Genomic DNA, 21,889 nt, shown 5'->3' on the forward strand with positions numbered 1-21,889 from the left:
CCTGCACTCTCTGGGATGCCTGTCTAGAAGTCGGGGTCCTCTCAGCACGTCGGTGATCTGGGGCACCAAATCCATACCACCAACACATCATGCCAATCCATAACACCCAGTCTCTGCCAAAAGAGGCATATGTTCACCAATGCAGCAATACCTGCCAGTCATGCTCAACGTGTTACCTTCTGGTATCTTCTAGTATGCAGAATAGACACCAATGCTTCTCCCAGCAAACTAAAGGTCAGCTAATCACAGATGAAATTCCAGCTTTGAGATCTCACATGTTCCCCTGCACCCCAGAGCTGTCCTCTGCCCCACACCCCAAGCCTAGAATTGAACTGATTCAATGAGAGCATCATCAGTTTTACCTTACATTCTTCATCCAACAGGTCCAAGATGCCCAGCTTAGCTTCTATGAGGTCAATACAAGGTTGGTTATCATAAAAATCAATCAAGGTCCAAGGGATCTGCTCCTTCATGTATTCCTCTTGCTCCAACTTGAATACATGCTGGTGTAAGAAGTGAAAGGTCAAGGTTAGTGAACTATAGACACACCTTAACTTTCAACTCCCCTGAGCTTCAACCACATGGGTTCTGAGCCCTGGAGGATGGTGCATACTCGCTAGAAAAGGTTTAGGCACAAGTCACAGTCATGAATTCAGAAGAAAAAAGCTCAGTTAGGTGATCCTCACTCCCATGTGAACCCTTCCCTAGGACACTCCAATAATCATCTGTACTGTCATACCTCAACCAGTAGCAAGAAGCCTCATAGCTGGCTTGCAATTGCTCAAATACTCCAGAAGCTCGGGGTCAAAAAGAGCGGGAGTCAAAGCCAAGGAGAGGATCACTGACCTCCTTCTGAGCAGTGGGGAGCACCTGCCTAGAGCTGGGGCACCACCAGGAAACCAAGGGCAGGTCAGGGCAGAGTTCGAGCCCACTGACCCTGGACAGAAGAGAAGTAGGTCGGGCTGTCTGTCACTCCCTGGTGGGGAGAGAGGTCTTCCCCACCCGACATGTCCGGGTCCAGAAAAACCTACCAAGTTGAACTGTTGCTGGAGCTTCTCATTCGCGTAGTTGATACAAAACTGCTCAAAGCTGTTCACGTCAAACGTCTCAAACCTGCAGAATGGAAAGAGCAGAGGATAAAGTAAGAGGCATCTCCTTTTACCAAAGGAAGCACTGGGACCTCAGCAAGGCAGCCCTCGTCCCCTGCTCCCACCCGGCTCTAGCCTTAACTCCAGCACACAAGGCCCATCTGCTCTTGTGCCCAAAGAGACCACTGTTGCCGGCATCAGCATGACAGAGTCCTATTAAGTAGGAGAGTAAGAATGTACATCTTTTTCGCAATTAGAAACAGTACTGATGGCAGAACATTCAGAAAAAGCAGGTGTAAAAATGAGAAAGTCACCCATGATTCTATCACTCACATTAACCACCAGTTACGTTTTGGTATGTTTCCTTCTAGCGATTTTACGTTTTTGAAGAAAAGTACAATTATATGTAAAATTATACCTATATTTGTCATTTAACTCCCCATTCGTTATTCAACGTTTTCCCATGCCATTGTTCTTCAAAGGCATCAGTTTTATTTATTTATTTATTTATTGTTTTTTGGCTGCGTTGGGTCTGTTTTTTGGCTGCACTGGGTCTTCGTTGCTGCCTGTGGCCTTTCTTTAGTTGCAGTGAGCAGAGGCTACTCTTCATTGCATTCTCTTGTTGCAGAGCACAGGCTCTAGGCAGGTGGAGTTCAGTAGTTGCAGCATGCAGGCTCAGTAGTTGCGGCACATGGACTGTAGAGTGCACGGGCTTCAGTAGTTGCCGCGTTTGGGCTCAGTAGTTGCAGCTCATGGGCTCTAGGTGCATAGGCCTCAGTAGTTGTGGCTTCTGAGCTCTAGAGTGCAGGTTCAGTAGTTGTGGTACACGGGCTTAGTTGCTCCACAGCACATGGGATCTTCCCAGACCAGGGATCGAACCCGTGTCCCCTGCACTGGCAGGCAGATTCTTAACCACTGAGCCACCAGGGAAGTCCCGAAAGACATCAGTTTTAATGTCTGCCTCATGGACCCTCGTATGGATCATAGATGCTGCTTTAGGCCTGAGGACTGTATAGGTGCTCAGGTGAGGGGACCAGTGGGGCCAGAATTTAGCTGATGATCCCCTCAAGTCTGGGAGGCAGCATTTGCCCCAGAAGGGATGCCTTTTTCCAATTCACACAAAGGCTTCTCCTGGGCTGGCAGTGGCCCCCATGCAGATGAATCATAATTTAACCAATCACCTATTGCAGGACATTTTGGTTCTTTTCCCAGTTTTTAGCTGCTATCACTGCTGTGACAAATATTGGATATACATCTTTGAATTCATGATCCTTAGGATGCTATTCTAGAAGGAAAATTACCATGTTCGAGTTTGTTTTCTTAAATGGTAGAAGAAAATTGCCTTCCAGAAAGATGGAGCCAATTGATGTTATCACCCTACCCTCCACCCCAGCCTCCCTATGTATGATAGCACCTTGTTCACCTAATCCTGGTTAATAATGTTGTTTTTAAATTCATGTTTGACTTAGAGTTTATGTACAATAAGATGCACCAATTTGAAAGATATATTTCAATGAGTTTCTGATAAATATTATACTACCTGTGTCCACCATCACAATCCAGATATAGAACCATTTTTATCAGCACAATCACCCCAAAAGTTCCCTTGTGCTCCAATCAGGTACGTTCTCACTGCCCCTCACTGGGAGTATTAATGCATCACAGATCTTTGGTCAGTAAGGTAGATTAACTTTTTAAAATCTTTGGTTAATTATTATGCGAAGAATGTTCCTCTTTGATTTTTCGCATCTTTTGATTATTGATAGAGCTCAACATTTTTCTGTGTGTGTGTGTGTGTGTGTACTAGTTGTCTGTACCTTGTGAACTGTCTGTGATTGGTGAAATATTTGTTGGGTTTTAACTTTAAAAATGGACTTATTTGAGCTCTTTATACTTTAGATCATCAACACTGACATCAACTGCTCAACTGTTTGCAATATGGCTCGATCACTGCTGGGGAAGGGAGTTGGAGAAGAGGTGGAGCCTGCAGAGAGGAGGGCAGGTAAAGAGATGAGACACGGCACGGCACAGCACAGCCAGGCACAGTCCCGCCTGCAGGCCTTGTATGCTACACTTGAGGGGTTTGGATTTCACTAGGAGAAATGGGGAAAATTTGAAGGATTTTAAATTAAGAAATGACAACCAGGGCTTCCCTGGTGGTGCAGTGGCTAAGAATCCACCTGCCAATGCAGGGAACATGGGTTCAAGCCCTGGTTTGGGAAGATCCCACATGCCACAAAGCAACTAAGCCTGTGAGCCACAACTACTGAGCCTGCACTCTAGAGCCTGTGAGCCACCACTACTGAGCCCGTGTGCCACAACTATGAAGCCTGCACACCTAGAGCCCATGCACTGCAACAAGAGAAGCCACCACAATGAGAAGCCCGTGCACCACAGTGAAGAGTAGCCCCCGCTCGCCGCAACTAGAGAAAGCCACGCACAGCAACGACCCAATGCAGCCAAAAATAAATAAAATATATTAAAAAAAAGAAATGAAAACCATACTTATATCTTAGAAACACTGTGATTTGTGGGAAGGTGTGCAAGACTGAATGCAGGAGGTCGAGTAAGGCAGTTATTACTGGAGCAATAATTCAGGAAAGATCCAATCAGGCTGGCGGTGGCCAAGTAAAGGGAAGGTTCTAAAGACATTAAGGAAGGTGGAAATGAGAGGACTTCAAATGACCAATGGTGCGTGGAGATGAGATTCACCTGTACAACTGAACGGATGTGATCACCCACCAAGCTAGGAGCATTATTATAGCATCAGCAGCTTTAGCTACAAGTTAGTGGGGCCACCATGTTCGCAGAGCAAAGGCATCAGGCTGAGGGGGTAAGAAGGGGAAGAACTGGAGGAGGAAGAGGTACCTTTTTCTCACTCACGCACCACGCTGAATGAGCTGGCAGGGACCCTATAAATGAGCACCTATAGAGCACCAAGCCCCAGATGCTTCATGAGCTCATTGAACACCCACAACAAACAAGAGCTCGGGTCTATTACCAATCCCATCTTACTGTTGAAGAAATTAGATAACCTGTCTGAAGTCAGAGAGTCAGTAGACAGAAGAGCCAATATTTGAACCCAGAGAGAGTGATTTCTGAGACCACATTAACTCAGAAAGGAATAAAAGTTCCATTTAAGGAAGAATGAAAAATAAATAAGTCAAAAAAATTAAAAAAGAAAAAAGAAAGAAAGAAAGAATGAAGAGGACACCATGAGCCCAGGTGAGTGCTGCTGCTTTGGACAGGCTGGGCTTGCTAAAGCCTCAACATGCCTTTGGCTAGAGATTTACTGCATCCTTCCTTGGAAGAAGAAAAGAAAAAACATTAAAAAAACCTGGCTGGTTCTAAGTCCAAATTCTTTATGGATGTAAAATGTCCAGGTTGCTACAGGATTACCACAGTTTTCAGCCATGCTCAGACAGTGGTGCTCTGTGTTGGTTGTTCAACAGTGTTGTGCCAGCTGATGGGAGGAAAGGCCAGACTCACAGAAGGGTGTTCATGTAGAAGAAAGCACCACTAATGATCCACGCAACTTCTTGAATTTGTGTCCTATCACAGAAAGCCTTATCTGTTTAGTAATTCTAGTTAATCTACCAAGATGATGTAATTATGTTTAATTTTGTAAGGTATACAACAATGCTCTCCTATTTTGATGTGTTTTTCAATAAAGTTTTGATTATGAGCATAAATAAATACATACATAAAGAAGGAAGAGATGACTAGGAAGGGCTGTGGAGAAGAGGAAAACTTCCCAGGGGAGGAAGTGTTTGAGCACGTGGAGAGCGGGAGAGGGGGGACACCGAGGGACCCCAGGTTGGGGACACAGGCTTCAGCCTTCATAACTTCACATCGCTAGCCCTCTCACTCTTTGTACGGGTGACTGAATTTTCTCAGTCTTACATAAAATTAATGCCAGCCCTTCCAAACAGGCTGAACTACCACTCCCTAATAGAAAAGTTGGAGCTGCCCCTGGTGGGGTTGGGGATGGTAGTGGTGGTGGAAAGGCAGCACCATAAGCAGCAGAACCAGCAAAAATAAATGCATCAGATGCCCAACAGGGTTGGCTCAGTGCCCAGAAAACATGAGGCTTCTCCTCCTCTGTGCCCAGCTCCCCCACCAAGGTATAAGACGAGGAGAAGTGGGAAATCATCTTGAGATCAAGGGAATCACCTACTTGGAGACAACCACATTAAAGCACAGACTTTGGTCATGCCCACAGAAGAGAAGTAATTCTAGGTCAATAAAACACGATCAAAGATGCAAAATCCAAGCTGGAGGCACTCCAGACCATGCAGGAGGGAGGCACTGGCTCTGCCAGTCCTTACCCTGGATTAGGGTCCTCCCAGCCCAGAGGATGGTCCTATAGCCCGAGTTATGTCTCCTAGGACCTCATTTCCTCCCCCTATAATCCCGTCACACCCCAAGAAAGGTTGCTGATGACAGCCAAATCCCAGGGGAAATTTAATTAATAAAACCTAGAAGGAAGATAAAAAGAGCCACCCTAGCAATCGGCCAGATAACAGCACTTGCGTGTGCTTGCTGGGCTTGTACTGGGCTCCATAGATAAAGGATTTAAATATCTCCCACTTGTCATTTTTTAAAGGTTTACATTGGTAGCACTCCACAAAGAATATTCTCATGAATTTGAGAGGGCCTGAAATTAGCTCATAATTTCCCTATTTCTAAGATATTATCTGGTAACAATTCCTCTGCCGTCTAGTGTAAGTACTGTAATGCTGGAGGGCCAGACATGAATGAGGGGTTTGGGTAGCTTGGAAAATGTCTAAGATGACTGACCTCAGAAAACCACAGATAGGGAGATAGGGCAACTTCTCTAAATTAAATTATATTTGTAGTAATTCTTGCCATCAATAGAGATGACTTTTTTAAAATAAACACAGTGGATCAATTTATAGTCCACAAGATTAAAATATCACAAAGAAATTTATATACGAGAGAGAATTGGATTTATCTTCTAAAATCAATGTTGAGAATATTTAGACCAGAATCCTTGGGTGGGAGGAAAGTCAAAACATGGAATAAGATTTGATGCTGAGACCTGAGATCTGTACTCACGGTGGTACAATTATCACCCCTACTTCAATGTTCCCTTATCTTCAGAAACGTAGTAGAAAAGTAAAAAATTCCCTTCTCATCCTACCCAACTTCAGGATGGGGTAAGGGATACAAGCACCTCTAGAAAAATAAGGCAGTATCTGTGGGAAAGTGAAACTGCAATAAAAAGAAGTCAACCCGGCACTCTGAGTTAATTATTAACCTCCACGAGCCATTCATTCCAGAGTAGAGAGGCAATGAGATGCTTTGAAGGTTGGGAAACAGTTCTTCCCCTGGAGCACAGGTCAGAGGAACTAGACTTTCTTAGCTCAGGCTTGTCTTTCTATTTCACCAAGACCTCTCTCTATCCTTCTGCCAAAGGTCAAAAGAGAAGATATGTGATATAGGTTAGACATAGAGGGGGGCTTCTAGGGAATGAGTACTAAAAGTCAAAACAAGTCCTCTCAAGGTCTCTTTCCCCCCTGAAGCCCATGAAACCTCACAAGGGCACCTTGCAGTCTATTAGGGAGGCCAATCCTTCTGCTCTCTTTACTAAACAATCCCGGGGTGCTAGCTGCACCTAAGAATGGCAGGACTTGGATTCTGCTCACGTGCTTCTCTCTGTGCCCAGATGTCCCCACACAGGACTTGTCCTTCAGGGACAGCACAGTTCTAGGCACTGCTCACATCCCAGTGTCAAGAGCAGTTCTTCTGGAGGACCTAAGTCCATTCAGTTTGCAGCGTGCTCCAATTCCCGGCTCTTCCCCATGTCTGAAAATCTAATGTGGGACAGGAAGATGCCCACCATATGGTAACCCTCTCCCAATCCATCAGTCAACTGTCCCAGGAACTGTAAGGGCTGCAAAGAAGAGCAAGTCATGGATCCTGCCCAACAGAGCTATTAGGAGGATAACATGAAACCAGTATATGAAACCTCCCAACTAGTAGAGATTGTATGTGTTACAAGACTTCAAAGGAGGGTGAGTTCATGGGGGTGCTGGCATGGACAGAGAGAAATGGGACTTTATCCAAGCTTTACGACTATGTAGTGGTGTTTGTTCCAGGCATGCTCCAAAGGGCTGTGTCAGAGCAATTCTGGAAGGTTGAGTTTGACTTTCGAGCACTCTGAGTGACACGGTTCTCCTGGGAGACTCAGAGATTCCAGGGAGAACCCAATTGCTTCGGGTGATCTGCTGGATCTGAGGACACTGGGGCCAGCTATGCATGTCTACCCTGAAGAAGACATGTCCTGGAATCTTCTGGGCTGTCCAAGGTTGGGTCACTGTTCACAGGCTGCAGGGTAAATGCAATCACTGACTTCTCCCCCTCCATTCTCCATGAAACCTTTCCATACTAGACAAAGAGGGGATGGGTAGTCATCTCCAAAGAAATAACTTAGGATTGTGAAATTATCTGTAAGTCTAGTTTGAAGAGTGAGACCAAGAAAACAAAACATAACAAAGACACAAAGCATTTCCATCAAAAAAAAAAAAAGAATTTCCATCAAAATGATGAAGGCAAATGGTGAGCCTAAGAAATTTACTTAAAATATATCATTAAAGGCAACTTACAGAATGGTAGAACATGCTTGCAAATCATATTTCTGAAAAGCGGTTAATATCCAGAATATATAAAGAAATCCTACAACTCAAAAAAAAAAAGTAAATAACTTGATTTAAAAATGGTCTCGGTGCTTTGTGACCACCTGGAGGGGTGGGATGGGGAGGGTGGGAGGGAGGGAGATGCATGAGGGAAGGGATGTGGGAACAGATGTATATGTATGACTGATTCACTTTGTTATAAAGCAGAAACTAAAAAAAAAAAAAAGATATGTGCATTTTACTGGGTGTAAAAATGTACCTTAAAAAATTAGTAAATAAAACAATCCAAAAATTAAAAAAGAAAGTGGGAAACAAAAATAAATAAATAAAAATGGTCAAAGAACTTAAAACATGTCTCCAAGAAGATATATGAATGGCCAAGAAGCATATGAAAAGACCATCATAAATCATTAGAGAAATGCATATCAAAACCACGAGATACCACCTCATACCTACTGGGATGGCCACTATCAAAAAAACCAGAAAACAACAAGTGTCGGCAAGGATGTGGAGAAACTGGAACCCCTGAGCACTATTGGTAAAAATGTAAAATAGTGCAGCTACTATAAAAAACAACATGGATGTTCCTCAAATAATTAAAAATAGAATTACTATATGATCCAGCAATCCTACTTCTGGTTATATATCCAAGAAGTCTAAAAGAAGAGATATTTGCACACCCTTCCTTGGTCATTGCAGCATTTTCACAACAGCCAAGAGGGAGAAGCAGCCCAAAGGTCCATCAATGGATAAATAAAATGTGGTACATGCATACAATGTAGTATTATTCACCTTTACAAAAAAAGGAAATCCTGTCACATGCTACAACATGGTTGAATCTTGAGGACGTTATGCTAAGTGAAATAAGATAGTCCCAGAAGATAGAAACTATGATTCCATTTACACGAAGTCCGTGGAATTGTCAAAATCATAGAGACAAGGGCCTCCCTGGTGGCGCAGTGGTTGACAGTCCACCTGCCAATGCAGGGGACACGGGTTCGTGCCCCGGTCCAGGAAAATCCCACATGCCGCGGAGTGGCTGGGCCCGTGAGCCATGGCCGCTGAGCCTGCACGTCCGGAGCCTGTGCTCCGCAACGGGAGAGGCCACAACAGTGAGAGGCCCGCATACCATAAAAAAGGGAAAAAAAAAGATCATAGAGACAGAACGTAGAATGGTGGTTGCCAGGGGCTGGGGGAGGGAAGATGGGAGTTGTTTAATGTATAGTTTCAGTTTTCCAACGTGAAAAAGTTCTAGAGATCTATTGCACATCAATGTGAATATACTTAACATTACTGCACTGTATACGTAAAAACGGTTAAGATGGTAAATTTTATATTGTGTGTTTTTTTAAAACTACAATTTAAAAATACTTTTTAAATCATTAAAAAGCACTGAATAGAGCTGGATGCGAATTTAAAGTTAGGAAATACCATAAGAGACACAGAAAGTAACACAAGAACTGAGGAAGATATAAAATCCCAGCAAACCCCATTTCCTGTTCCTGGGGCCCAAACGTCCCTCGGCAGCCTCTCCCTCACTATTGCTCAGCATTAGGCATGAATCTATCCCTGCCTTGATCCCTAAGTCCCCTAGGCCAACTGTCCTCTTCAAGAATGAGCTGGCCATAGCCAAAGCCTCCTGCTATCTTGGCATTTTGAAGGCTCAGGTCAAAGACAAATAAATGTGTATTTTTCCCAAACTGGAACCATTTATTTCCCATTGCCTCGAGGAGGAGAGAGGAATAAAGGGTTACGATTGTAATTAATCAAGCCTGTAGAGGCAAATGCTGGTTAATGCGACATGAAAAGGAAACCCCAGCCAAAAGCTGCCTGGCTCTCTCCTATTAATTTCCATCCCCTGCCTGGTAAGAAATACCTTGCAGGCAGCTTCACAGATCCTTAGTTAAGGAAAAGAGCTTGGCTTGGGTTGGTTAAATTGCCCTGGGTGTTGCCTGCTCTGCTTGGAGTTGGGGCAGGGGAGCAAGATGTAGGGAAGGCATGCTTCTACCAGGACACTGGGTATCTGGAACTGTTCAGGAGAGCCTGAGAGAAGGGCCTCTGGGCAGGGGGCTCACCACAGCTGTGGTGAAGGCAGCTGTGGCCCAAGCAATTTACTTAGGCGCTCACAGCCTTTTCTACCATCTGAACTAACTACCCTTCAGAACATCACGATACGGCGAGGGATGCATGTATGCTGCTGGGTCACACACTGCTTGCTTATGTATACAGAAGTGACTGTTTATTCACTCTAGCTGCTGATTCTATAGTAACATATTAAACATTTATACAAAAATCTGGAGTGGCTCATTTATACTATGGAACTCCTTCCAGTTGTCTCTAGAATGAGCTTGACTGGTGACCCAGTAACACTCTAGCTAGGTGCTACAGTTTATCTACGGACAGTCATCCCAGCTGAAGTAATCAGCACCTACTGGTAGGGGAGGGGGCAGCAATTCCCACTCTTATTTGCTTGCTTTGCACATTCCCAACCTAATTCAGAGAGGAAGATAACTCCTTATTCCTTTCCTCTTAATCAGTGGGGTTTAATGTATTCAGAAACCTCACCCCACCCTCCTTCCCACTCTCTGCAGCTTCCACATGCTCTCTTTTGCTCACAGGTGACAAGGAGGAGTAAGAAAATTAAAAACATTAGGTCATCTCAAGGGCACCTTCTATGTGTATCAAGGTATCCCCATCTAGGGCTGAGAAACAACGAGTGAGACATTGGGATAGATGGTCTCCTCCCTCTCCAGAGTCTGGTGGTCAGGGATTTGGGTAGGAAACTCAAAATATTAAAAAAATGCTGGAGTCTTCAGATGCCATGGAAGAATCGCTTCCCATAGTCATACTGTTTATAAATAAAGCCTAAAAACAGGAATTAGTTTGAAATGAGAGGAGGTCATTAGGGCAACAGAGGTAGAGTATCAAGCATGACACCCACTTTCAAGTAACTGAAAACAAAAGATTCAGTGGGTTTCTGAAAGGTATCTTTTCCGAAGGTTTCTGAAAGATAGCTGGAAGGTGTCTGAAACCCAAAGGAAACAAGGCAGAAGAACACCATGATTGGGAAAGGGAGATGACAGTAAATAGTTCAATGCAAATCCCAGTTTCCACCAAATGCTGCCACTTTCTCCCAGATTAAGAAATGGTGTCACTAACCTGATGGATCAGAAAGAGTACCTCCAGATTCAAGTCACCTGCTTTCCTGTGAAGTTTTTGGTTTTAGTCTCCTAAGCGTTCATTACATACCTTCTTACCAGAAAAGAAAGAGAATGACTTCTCGGCAGACCAGAACTGATGAGGAGCCGGCGTATGTACATTCAGGGTGGTCTGTAAGTGCTTACTTGGCCACAAATGGCTCAGTTAGACAGCAGCTGGTTAACGCTGAGCCCACCTTATCTAACTTGCCATCCTGAACTCTGCCCACAGCATGTGAAGCCGGCACTGACTGAGCAGACGGAGGAGGAACCGTGCGTGGCATTTCTCTCTCCCCAGGAGGAGGTGAATTGCTTTCTAAGTATGACCGCTTTATGACAAGGTTTGAGAAAGTAAATTAGCTTCTGAGAAGGAACAAGGATTAAAAAAAGAGAAAACAGCATAGCGCACCCAGAAGGAAGCAAAAGGGGAGGAAACTCCCCGAGAGTGCTTATCTAGGGCCGCAGGCTGCACAGCCCCCCTGCGATGGGACCTGTCCTCGCTGGAAAGCTGTCAGATGTTCTCAAAGGAACCCACAGCCACATGGGGAGGAAGGAGACACACAGGTCAGGAGCTGGCACCAGAAATAGGAGATGGAGTCCTACGGATCCCCATCCACCCACGGACAAGTGCACCTTCACACCAAAGACAAGTCTTCCCTATGATCTATTTCTCCCCTTTGGGCGGGCACAGGATTTTAGAGCAAATAAACTCAATTATAAAAATTGAATGGCAAATATGAACACAAAATCCCAGCTTGCAGGGGCTCAGCTAACACCTCCAGACTCAGCAGAACCAGCAGCCCAACCCACAGAGGCCTTCCCCACCACCAACACCAAGAGGCAAAGCCTCTTGCTGGGGATCCCTTAGAAGGGAGGAGCTATCTATTTAAGCTCAAGGCACTGCTAAGACAGTATGTACCTATAACAGAACTGAGGCATGATATTGTACATATCAGTAGCACTACAGTCATAATACTTTTACGTGCCATTAACAATGGGGACACCTTCAAGGTGTTGAAGGAGTAAGACATGGAGTTCACTTTCCTCCCCACAAATACAACAAAAATACATCTACACGTGGAACAGCTCCTACAGAACACCTACTGAATGCTGGCAGAAGACCTCAGACCTCCCAAAAGGCAAGAAACTCCCCACGTACCTGGCTAGGGCAAAAGAAACAAGGAAAAATAGAGACAAAAGAATAGGGACCTGCACCAGTGGGAGGGAGCTGTGAAGGAGGAAAGGTTTCTACACACTAGGAAGCCCCTTCACTGGTGGAGACAGAGGGTGGCAGGGGGGAAGCTTCAGAGCCATGGAGGAGAGCACAGCAACAGGGGTGCGGAGGGCAAAGCGGAGAGATCCCCGCACAGAGGATCAGTGCCAACCAGTACTCACCAGCCTGAGAGGCTTGTCTGCTCACCCGCCAGGGCAGGCGGGGGCTGGGAGCTGAGACTCGGGCTTCAGAAATCAGATCCCAGGGAGAGGACTGGGGTTGGCGGCATGAACACAGCCTGAAGGGGGCTAGTGCGCCACAGCTAGCAGGGAGGGAGTCCGGGAAAAAGTCTGGACCTGCCAAAGAGGCAAGAGACCACTGTTTCGGGGTGTGCGAGGAGACAGGATTCCTGCTCTGTGTGCCCACAGAAGGTAGGGCACCATCTAAGCGAGCTCCAGAGACGGGAGTGAGCCACAGCTATCAGCTCAGACTCCAGAGACAGACATGAACTGCTAACGCTGCTGCTGCTGCAACTAAGAAGCCTGTGTGCAAGCAAAGGTCACTACCCACACCCGCCGCCAGGAGCCTGTGCAGCCTGCCACTGGCAGGGTCCCGTGATCCAGGTACAACATCCTTGGGAGAACACACTGCGCGCCTCAGGCTGTTGTGACGTTATGGTGGCCTCTGTTGCCGCAGGCGTGGCCCACATTCCAGTTGTGACTACCATACCCCTCCCTGTCCCTGGCCTGAGTGAGCAAGAGAGTCCTAATGAGCTGCTGCTTTAACCTGCTCCTATCTGGGTGGGAAACAAGACACCTGAGGGAAACCTATATGCAGAGGAGGGACCAAAACCAAAGCTGAACCCCAAGAGCTGTGTGAACAAAGAAGAGAAAGGGTTATTTCTCTATTCACCCTAAGGAGTAGCAGATTAAATCCCACAATCAACTTGATAAACCCAGCATCTGTGGAATACCTGAATAGACAATGAATGTTCCCAAAGTTCAGGTGGTGGACTTTGGGAGCAAATGTAGACTTGGGGTTTGCTTTCTGCATCTGATTTGTTTCTGGTGTTACATTTATCTTAGTTTAGTTTTTAGTGCTTGCTATCATTGGTGGATTTGTTTACTGATTTGGCTCTCTTCCTTTTTTCTAAATTTTTTTATTTTTTATTTTCTTACTATTTAAAAATTTTTTTCCATTTTTTTTCTTTCTGTGAGTGTGTATGTGTACGTTCCTTTGTGTGATTTTGTCTGTTTAGGTTTGCTTTTACCATTTGTCCTAGGGTTCTGTCTGTTCGTTTTTTGTTTGTTTTTGTTGGGATTTTTTTTGTTTTTTTTTAATGAGTGTGTGTGTAAATGTTTCTTTGTGTGATTTTGTCTGTTTAGTTTTGCTTTTGCCATTTGGTTTGGGGTAGTATCTGTTTGTTCTTTTTTTTTTTTTTCTTCTTCTTCTTCCTTTTCTTCCGAGCTGTGTGGCTGGCAGGGTCTTCGTGCTCTGGACGCGTGTCAAGTATGAGCTTCCAAGGTGGGAGAGCCGAGTCCAGGACAATGGACCACCAGAGAACTACCTGCCCCAAGTAATATCAATCGGCGAGAGTTCTCCCAGAGATCTCCACCTGAACACTACGACCCAACTCCACCCAACAAGCAGCAAGCTCCAGTGCTGGACACCCCATGCCAAACAACTAGCAAGACAGGAACACAACACAACCCATTAGCAGTCAGGCTGCCTAGAGTCATACTAAGTTCACAGACACCCCAAAACACACCACCAGACGCAGCCCTGCCCACCCGAAGGACAAGATCCAGGTCCACCCACCAGAACATAGGCACCAGTCCCTCCACCAGGAAGCCTACACAACCCACTGAACCAACCTCACCCACTGCGGGCAGACACCAAACATAACAGGAACTATGAACCTTCAGACTGTGAAAAGGAGACCCCAAACACAGTAAGTTAAACAAAATGGGAAGACAGAGAAATATGCAACAGATGAAGGAACAAGGGAAAAACCCCACAAGACCAAACAAATGAAGAGGAAATCGGCAGTCTACCTGAAAAAGAATTCAGAGTAATGATAGCAAAGATGATCCAAAATCTTGGAAATAGAATGGAGAAAATACAAGAAACGTTTAACAAGGACCTAGAAGAACTAAAGAGCAAACAAACAGAGATGAACAACACAATAAATGAAATTTAAAATTCTCTAGAAGGAATCAATAAAAGAATAACAGAGGCAGAAGAACGGATAAGTGACTTAGAAGACAGAATAGTGGAAATAACTACCGCAGAGCAGAATAAAGAAAAAAGAATGAAAAGAATTGAGGACAGTCTCAAGAGACCTCTGGGATAACATTAAATGCATCAGAATTTGAATTATAGGTGTCCCAGAAGAAGAAGAGAAAAAGAAAGTGTCTGAGAAAATATTTGAAGAGATTATAGTCAAAAACTTCCCTAACATGGGAAAGGAAATAGTCAATCAAGACCAGGAAGTGCAGAGAGTCCCATACAGGATAAATCCAAGGAGAAACACGCTAAGATCCATATTAGTCAAACTATCAAAAATTAATTACAAAGTAAAAATATTAAAAGCAGCAAGGGAAAAGCAACAAATAACATACAAGGGAATCCCCATAAGGTTAACAGCTGATCTTCAGCAGAAACTCAGAAAGCCAGAAGGGAGTGGCAGGATATATTTAAAGTGATGAAAGGGAAAAACCTACAACCAAGATTACTCTATCCAGCAAGGATCTCATTCAGATTCTATGGAGAAATCAAACGCTTTAAGAATAAGCAAAGCTACGAGAATTCAGCATCACCAAACCAGCTTTACAACAAATGCTAAAGGAACTTCTCTAAGCAGGAAACAAAAGAGAAGTAAAGACCCACAAAAACCCCCCAAAACAATTAAGAAAATGGTAACAGGAACATACATGTAGATAATAACCTTGAATGTAAATGGCTTAAATGCTCCAACCACAAAACACAGACTGGCTGAATGGATACAAAAACAAGACCCATATATATGCTTTCTAGAACAGACCCACTTCAGACCTAGGGACACATACGCACCAAAAGTGAGGGGATGGAAAAAGATATTCCATGGAAATGGAAATCAAAAGAAAGCTGGAGTAGCAATACTCATATCAGACAAAATAGACTTCAATAAATACTATTACAAGAGACAAAGAAGGACACTACATAATGATCAAGGGATCAATCCAAGAAGAAGATATAACAATTGTAAATATTTATGCACCCAGCATAGGAGCACCTCAATACATAAGGCAAATGCTAACAGCCATAAAAGGGGAAATAGACATTAACACAGTAAGAGTAGGGGACTTTAACACACCACTTTCACCAATGGACAGATCCTCAAAAATGAAAATAAATGAGGAAACACAAGCTTTAAATGACATATTTGACCAGGTGGACTTAACTGATATTTATAGGACATTCCATCCAAAAACAACAGAATACACTTGCTTCTCAAGTGCTCATGGAACATTCTCCAGGATAGATCATATCTTGGGTCACAAATCAAGCCTTGGTAAATTTAAGAAAATTGAAATCGTATCAAGCATCTTTTCTAACCACAATACTATGAGACTAGGTATCAATTACAGGAAAAAAACTGTAAAAGATACAAACACATGGAGGTTAAACAATAAACTACTAAATAACCAAGAGATCACTGAAGAAATCAAAGAGGAAATTAAAAAATACCTAGAGACAAGTGACAATGAAAACACGACGACCTAAAACTGATGGGATGCCGCAAAAGCAGCTCTAAGAGGGACGTTTATAGCAATACAATCCTACTTCAAGAAACAAGAAAAATCTCAAATAAACAACCTAACCTTACACCTAAAGCAGTTAGAGAAAGAACAAAAAAACCCCAAAGTTAGCAGAAGGAAAGAAATCATAAAGATCAGATCAGAAATAAATGAAAAACAAATGAAGGAAACAATAGCAAAGATCAATAAAAGTAAAAGCTGGTTCTTTGAGAAGATAAACAAAATTGATAAACCATTAGCCGGACTCATCAAGAAAAAAAGGGAGAAGACTCAAATCAACAGAATTAGAGGGCTTCCCTGGTGGTGCAGTGGTTAAGAATCCACCTGCCAATGCAGGGGACACGGGTTCAAGCCCTGGTCCGGGAAGATCCCAACACATATGCCGCGGAGCAACTAAGCCCACACGCCGCAACTACTGAGCCTGCGCTCTAGAGCCCACCAGCCACAACTACTGAAGGCCACATGCCCTAGAGCCCATGCTCCGCAACAGAGAGGCCACTGCAATGAGAGGCCCGTGCACCACAACAAAGAGTATCCGCTGCTCACCGCAACTAGAGAAAGCCTGCGCGCAGCAACGAAGACCCAACACAGCCAAAATAAATAAATAAATAAATTAAAAAAAGAAAGTTTATAAAAACTAAAAAAGTTTTTAAATAAAGAATTAGAAATGAAAAAGGAGAAGTAACAAATGACACTGAAGAAATACAATGAATCATGAGAGACTGCTACAAACAACCATATACCAATAAAATGGACAACCTGAAAAAAATAGACAATTTCTTAGAAAAGTTCAACCTTCAAAGACTGAACCAGGAAGAAACAGAAAATATGAACAAACCAATCACAAGCACTGAAATTGAAAATGTGATTGAAAAACTCCCTAGACACAAAAGCCCAGGACCAGATGGCTTCACAGGTGAATTCTATCAAACATTTAGAAAAGAGTTAACACCTATCCTTCTCAAACTCTTCCAAAATATAGCAGAGGGAGGAACACACCCAAACTCATTCTACAAGGCCACCATCACCCTGATACCAAAACCAGACAAAGATGTCACAAAGAAAGAAAACTACAGGCCAACATCACTGATGAACACAGATGCAAAAATCCTCAACAAAATACTAGCAAGCAGAATCCAACAGCACATTAAAAGGACCATGCACCATGATCAAGTGGGGTTTATCCTAGGAATGCAAGGATTCTTCAATATATGCAAATCAATCAATGGGATACACCATATTAACAAACTGAAGGATATAAACCATTTGAAAATCTCAATAGATGCAGAAAAAGCTTTCGACAAAATTCAACACCCATTTATGATAAAAACTCTCCAGAATGTGGGCATAGAGGGAACCTACCTCAACCTAATAAAGGCCATATATAACAAACATCACAGCCAACATCGCTCTCAATGGTGAAAAACTGAAACCATTTTCGCTAAGATCAGGAACAACAAACACAAGGTTGCCCACTCTGACCACTATTATTCAACATAGTTTTGCCACAGCAGTCAGAGAAGAAAAAGAAATAAAAGGAATCTAAATTGTAAAAGAAGTAAAACTGTCACTGTTTGCAGATGACATGATCCTAGACATAGAGAATCCTAAGGATGCTACCAGAAAACAACTAGAGCTAATCAATGAATTTGGTAAAAAAGCAGGATACAAGATTAATGCACTGAAATCTCTTGCATTGCTGTACACTAACGATGAAAAACCTGATAGAGAAATTAAGGAAACACTCCCATTTACCACTGCAACAAAAAGAATAAAATACCTAAGAATGAAACCTACCTAAGGAGACAAAAGCCCTGTATGCAGAAAACTATAAGACAATGATGAAAGAAATTAAAGGCGATACAAACAGATGGAGAGATATACCATGTTCTTGGATTGGAAGAATCAACATTGTAAAAATGACTATACTACCCAAAGCAACCTACAGATTCAATGCAAGCCCTATCAAACTACCAATGGCATTTTTCACAGAACTAGAACAAAAAATTTTACAATTTGTATGGAAACACAAAAGACCCCAAATAACCAAAGCAATCTTGTGAAGCAAAATGGAGCTGGAGGAATCCTTACTTCAGACTATACTACAAAGCTACAGTAATCAAGACAGTATGGTACCAGCACAGAAACAGAAATATAGATCAATGGAACAGGATAGAAAGCCCAGAGATAAACCCATGCACATATGGTCACCTTATTTTTGATAAAGGAGGCAAGAATATACAATGGAGAAAAGACAGCCTCTTCAATAAGTGGTGCTGGGAAAACGTGAGAGCTACATGTAAAAGAATGAAATTAGAACACTCCCTAACACTATATACAAAAATAAACTCAAAATGGATTAAAGACCTAAATGTAAGGCCAGACACTATAAAACTGTTAGAGGAAAACATAGGCAGAACACTCTATGACATAAATCACAGCAAGATCCTTTTTGACCCACCTCCTAGAGAAATGGAAATAACAAAAATAAACAAATGGGACCTAATGAAAGTTAAAAGCTTTTGCACAGCAAAGGAAGCCATAAACAAGATGAAAAGACAACCCTCAGAATGGGAGAAAATATTTGCAACTGAAGCCACTGACAGAGGATTAATCTCCAAAATTTACAAGCAGCTCATGCAGCTCAATATCAAAAAAACAAACAACCTAATCCAAAAATGGGCAGAAGACCTAAATAGATATTTCTCCAAAGAAGATATACAGATTGCCAACAAACACATGAAAGGATGCTCAACATCACTAATCATTAGAGAAATGCAAATCAAAACCACAATGAGGTATCACCTCACACCAGTCAGAATGGCCATCATCAAAAAATCTTCAGACAATAAATGCTGGAGAGGGTGTGGAGAAAAGGGAACACTCTTGCACTGTTGGTTGGAATGTAAATTGATACAGGTGCTATGGAGAACAGTATGGAGGTTCCTTAAAAAACTAAAATAGAACTACCATATGACCCAGCAATCCCACTACGGGGCATATACCCTGAGAAAACTATGATTCAAAAAGAGACATGTACCACAATGTTCATTGCAGCACTATTTACAATAGTCAGGAGATGGAAGCACCCTAAGTGTCCATAGACAGACAAATAGATAAAGAAGTTGTGGCACATATATACAATGGAATATTACTCAGCCATAAAAGAAACAAAATTGAGTTATTTGTAGTGAAGTGGATCGACCCAGAGTCTGTCATACAGAGTGAAGTAAGTCAGAAAGAGAAAAACAAATACTGTATGCTAACACATATATATGGAATCAAAAAAAACAAATCGTTCTGATGAACCTAGGGGCAGGATAGTAATAAAGACACAGATGTAGAGAATGGACTTGAGGATACGGGGAGGGGGAAGGGTAAGCTGTGACAAAGTGAGAGAGTGGCATGGACATATATACACTACCAAACGTAAAATAGATAGCTAGTGGGAAGCAGCCGCATAGCACAGGGAGAGCAGCTCGGTGCTTTGTGTCCACCTAGAGGGGTGGGATAGGGAGGGTGGGAGGGAGGCGCAAGAGGGCGGTGATATGGGGATACAGGTATGCATAGAGCTGATTCACTCTGTTATACCGCAGAAACTAACACAGCGTTGTAAAGCAATTATACTCCAATAAAGATGTTAAAAAACAACAACGGGAACAGTGAGTCTCCACATTAATCTTCCCACACTGAGAACTCAGTAAAAATAGATTCTTGCCCAGGGAGATTAAGGGAACCAGGTCAGATGTTGCATCCTGACTTTCTCTAGCTCCTCCATCAGAATGTAACACTAAAGGTCAGTTTTTTTGAAACCCAATTACCTGAAAATACTCGTGGCGGAGGGATGAATGACACAGAATTAATTACTGACAGCTCGGTAGTATGTTTCCACGGTGCACAGACTGTTCTATGTTGCTCTCCCCAGAGCGACTGGAAGGGCTGAGTCAAAAAGCAGGCACTCGACGGAGCAGAAGAGAACTGCCATGTCCACAGTCACTCGGCTAGAATCCTGGAGAGCCCGGGGAGGAGGCATTCTCCTGCCTCCCCCCACGTCATCCTCCACTGTGCTCCTCATCACCTAGGAGGTGGCTTTTTTCCTACCCTCGGGACTGTGCTCCTGTCCCAAAGGGTCTCCCCCAACGGCCCGTGTTCTACTCTCTCCTTGAAAGATCAAGTTCAAGCCTCACCTTCCACGTGAAGCTTTTCCTGACTGTGCCAACAAGCGTGCACTCTTCTGCCTTGAAACTCGTACAGCACCAAGTGTCCAAACCCTCAAACCGACCCTGTTACAATTTCTTCTGTTGTCTCTTGTATTATGTAGCTCGTGCGTGTGACTTAACTCTTCAGCATGTTCTGGAAGCCTCTGTGATGCCAGAAACCAAGTTTAGTGCCACAGCATGTGACATGATTTGATTCGAAGCCCAGTGATGCACAAGAGCAGCAGAGACGGAGCTGGGACAGCCTATCTTTGCACGGGAAAGCGGCCGCTTCTAGAGGAGGTTTTCCTTTACTACAGCCTGAACATAAGGCGAGCACCAGCTTGTCAGCCCACTGAGCAGTCGTATCTACCAGAGTATCACGGCTGTTACAGCTCTGCACTGCTAAGCGTCCAAAGTTCTATTTTAAGACAGAAACCATGACCTCTATGATATGAAGATCCAGGAGGATTTCATCTATTATTAGCTTAAAGAGGGCAGGACACTGATCATAAAAGAAGTGCAGGTAAGGTTTCAACCCAGTGCATATAATTTCAAGCAATTCTAGAAGGACCTGGAATGCACCTAAGAGAGACTTGCGGCTCAAAACTTCCTTTCAAGCTATAGAAACTAAAGAAGAGAAGGGCTGTGATCTGTAGAGGGTCATTCAGCTAGCTGGGGACAGCAATGAGTCAGAAAGCCAGTCTCCTAGGGCCTAGTGAAGTACACTTTCTACTTGCCAGGTGGCCTCTCCCTGTAAGTTACACTGTTATGAGTAGCCGTCTTTTCCACTAGGCTAGAATTCTAAAATGCACAGAAATTTCAGGGATGACCACACACAATATCAATCTGTATCGCAGCACTGGGCACAGTTACAGTATTAAAAACAATCACCTTGACTGGTGACATCGTGAATGAGGTCGCATGATAGTTTTAACTAAAACAGAACTGAAGTAGAAAACCTGAATTTAAGTTCACAGAAACCTCCAGTCTGATGTTGGACAAGACACTGCCATCTCTGGGCCTCAGTTTCCCAAAAGGACAAAGGGATGTCTGTGGGGTTTCTCAGTGGGGGAGCTACTGGTGTTTGATAGGGTCCATTCTTCCTCGGGACTGTCCTCTGTACTGTAGGACACCTAGCATCCCTGGCCTTGGGCCACCAAGTGCCGGCAGAGACCCAGTCACTGTGATAACCAAAAATGCCCCCTTCCCCCGTATTTCACACTCCCCTGGTTGAGAACCACCAGGAAGGTCTCCAAGGTCCCCGCTGGCTCTAAAATGCCAGCAGGAAGACACCAGCGATCGGCGGCAGCAGGCACCATCCTACCCGTAGATGTCCAGGACGCCGATGAAGGAGTGCTGCTTGAGGGAGGTGTGCAGCGCCTTATTGATGTGCCCCACTATCCAGCCAAACAGCTGGGCGTAGATGTGCTTGGCCAGGGCGTTGCGCGCGTTGACCACCTGCTGCAGGGACATGGTCTTGACGTAGGTCTCCGAGGTGGTGACCAGCTTGCGATGGCACAGCCAATGCTCCATCTGACTGTGCTCCACCCCCAGCAGCTGGCAGAAGTTGCTCAGGTGTTCATCCTTGGGCTGGAAGAGACATGGGAGAAGGGCTCAGGAGGGGCGTGGAGGACAGCCCACCACCATGCTCTAGGGAGGGAAGGAACCCAACTCTAGGCCCCCCAGGACCCCATTTCATCCCTAGCCACTGCCCCAGCCACCTCATGCACTCT

The 21,889-nt window shown here is 43.9% G+C and overlaps 1 protein-coding gene and 1 pseudogene across 1 annotated transcript in view; one reads left to right on the plus strand and one right to left on the minus strand.

Annotated features, from left to right (window-relative positions):
• The window catches only part of MYO5B (myosin VB), a 382,117-nt gene that overhangs the window by 117,948 nt on the left and 242,280 nt on the right, over positions 1-21,889 (minus strand). The window contains exons 10-12 of the mRNA XM_060119082.1: positions 21,481-21,746; positions 1,032-1,113; positions 363-503 (exon numbers count right to left, since the gene is read on the minus strand). Of these exons, the coding sequence (XP_059975065.1) occupies positions 363-503; positions 1,032-1,113; positions 21,481-21,746 (489 nt within the window). The remainder of the gene's footprint in view (positions 1-362; positions 504-1,031; positions 1,114-21,480; positions 21,747-21,889) is intronic.
• Positions 4,360-4,611, plus strand: LOC132502898 (small ribosomal subunit protein eS27-like; annotated as a pseudogene).

The sequence above is a fragment of the Mesoplodon densirostris genome, chromosome 15, assembly GCF_025265405.1.
Source record: "Mesoplodon densirostris isolate mMesDen1 chromosome 15, mMesDen1 primary haplotype, whole genome shotgun sequence".
Taxonomy (NCBI): Eukaryota; Metazoa; Chordata; class Mammalia; order Artiodactyla; family Ziphiidae; genus Mesoplodon; species Mesoplodon densirostris.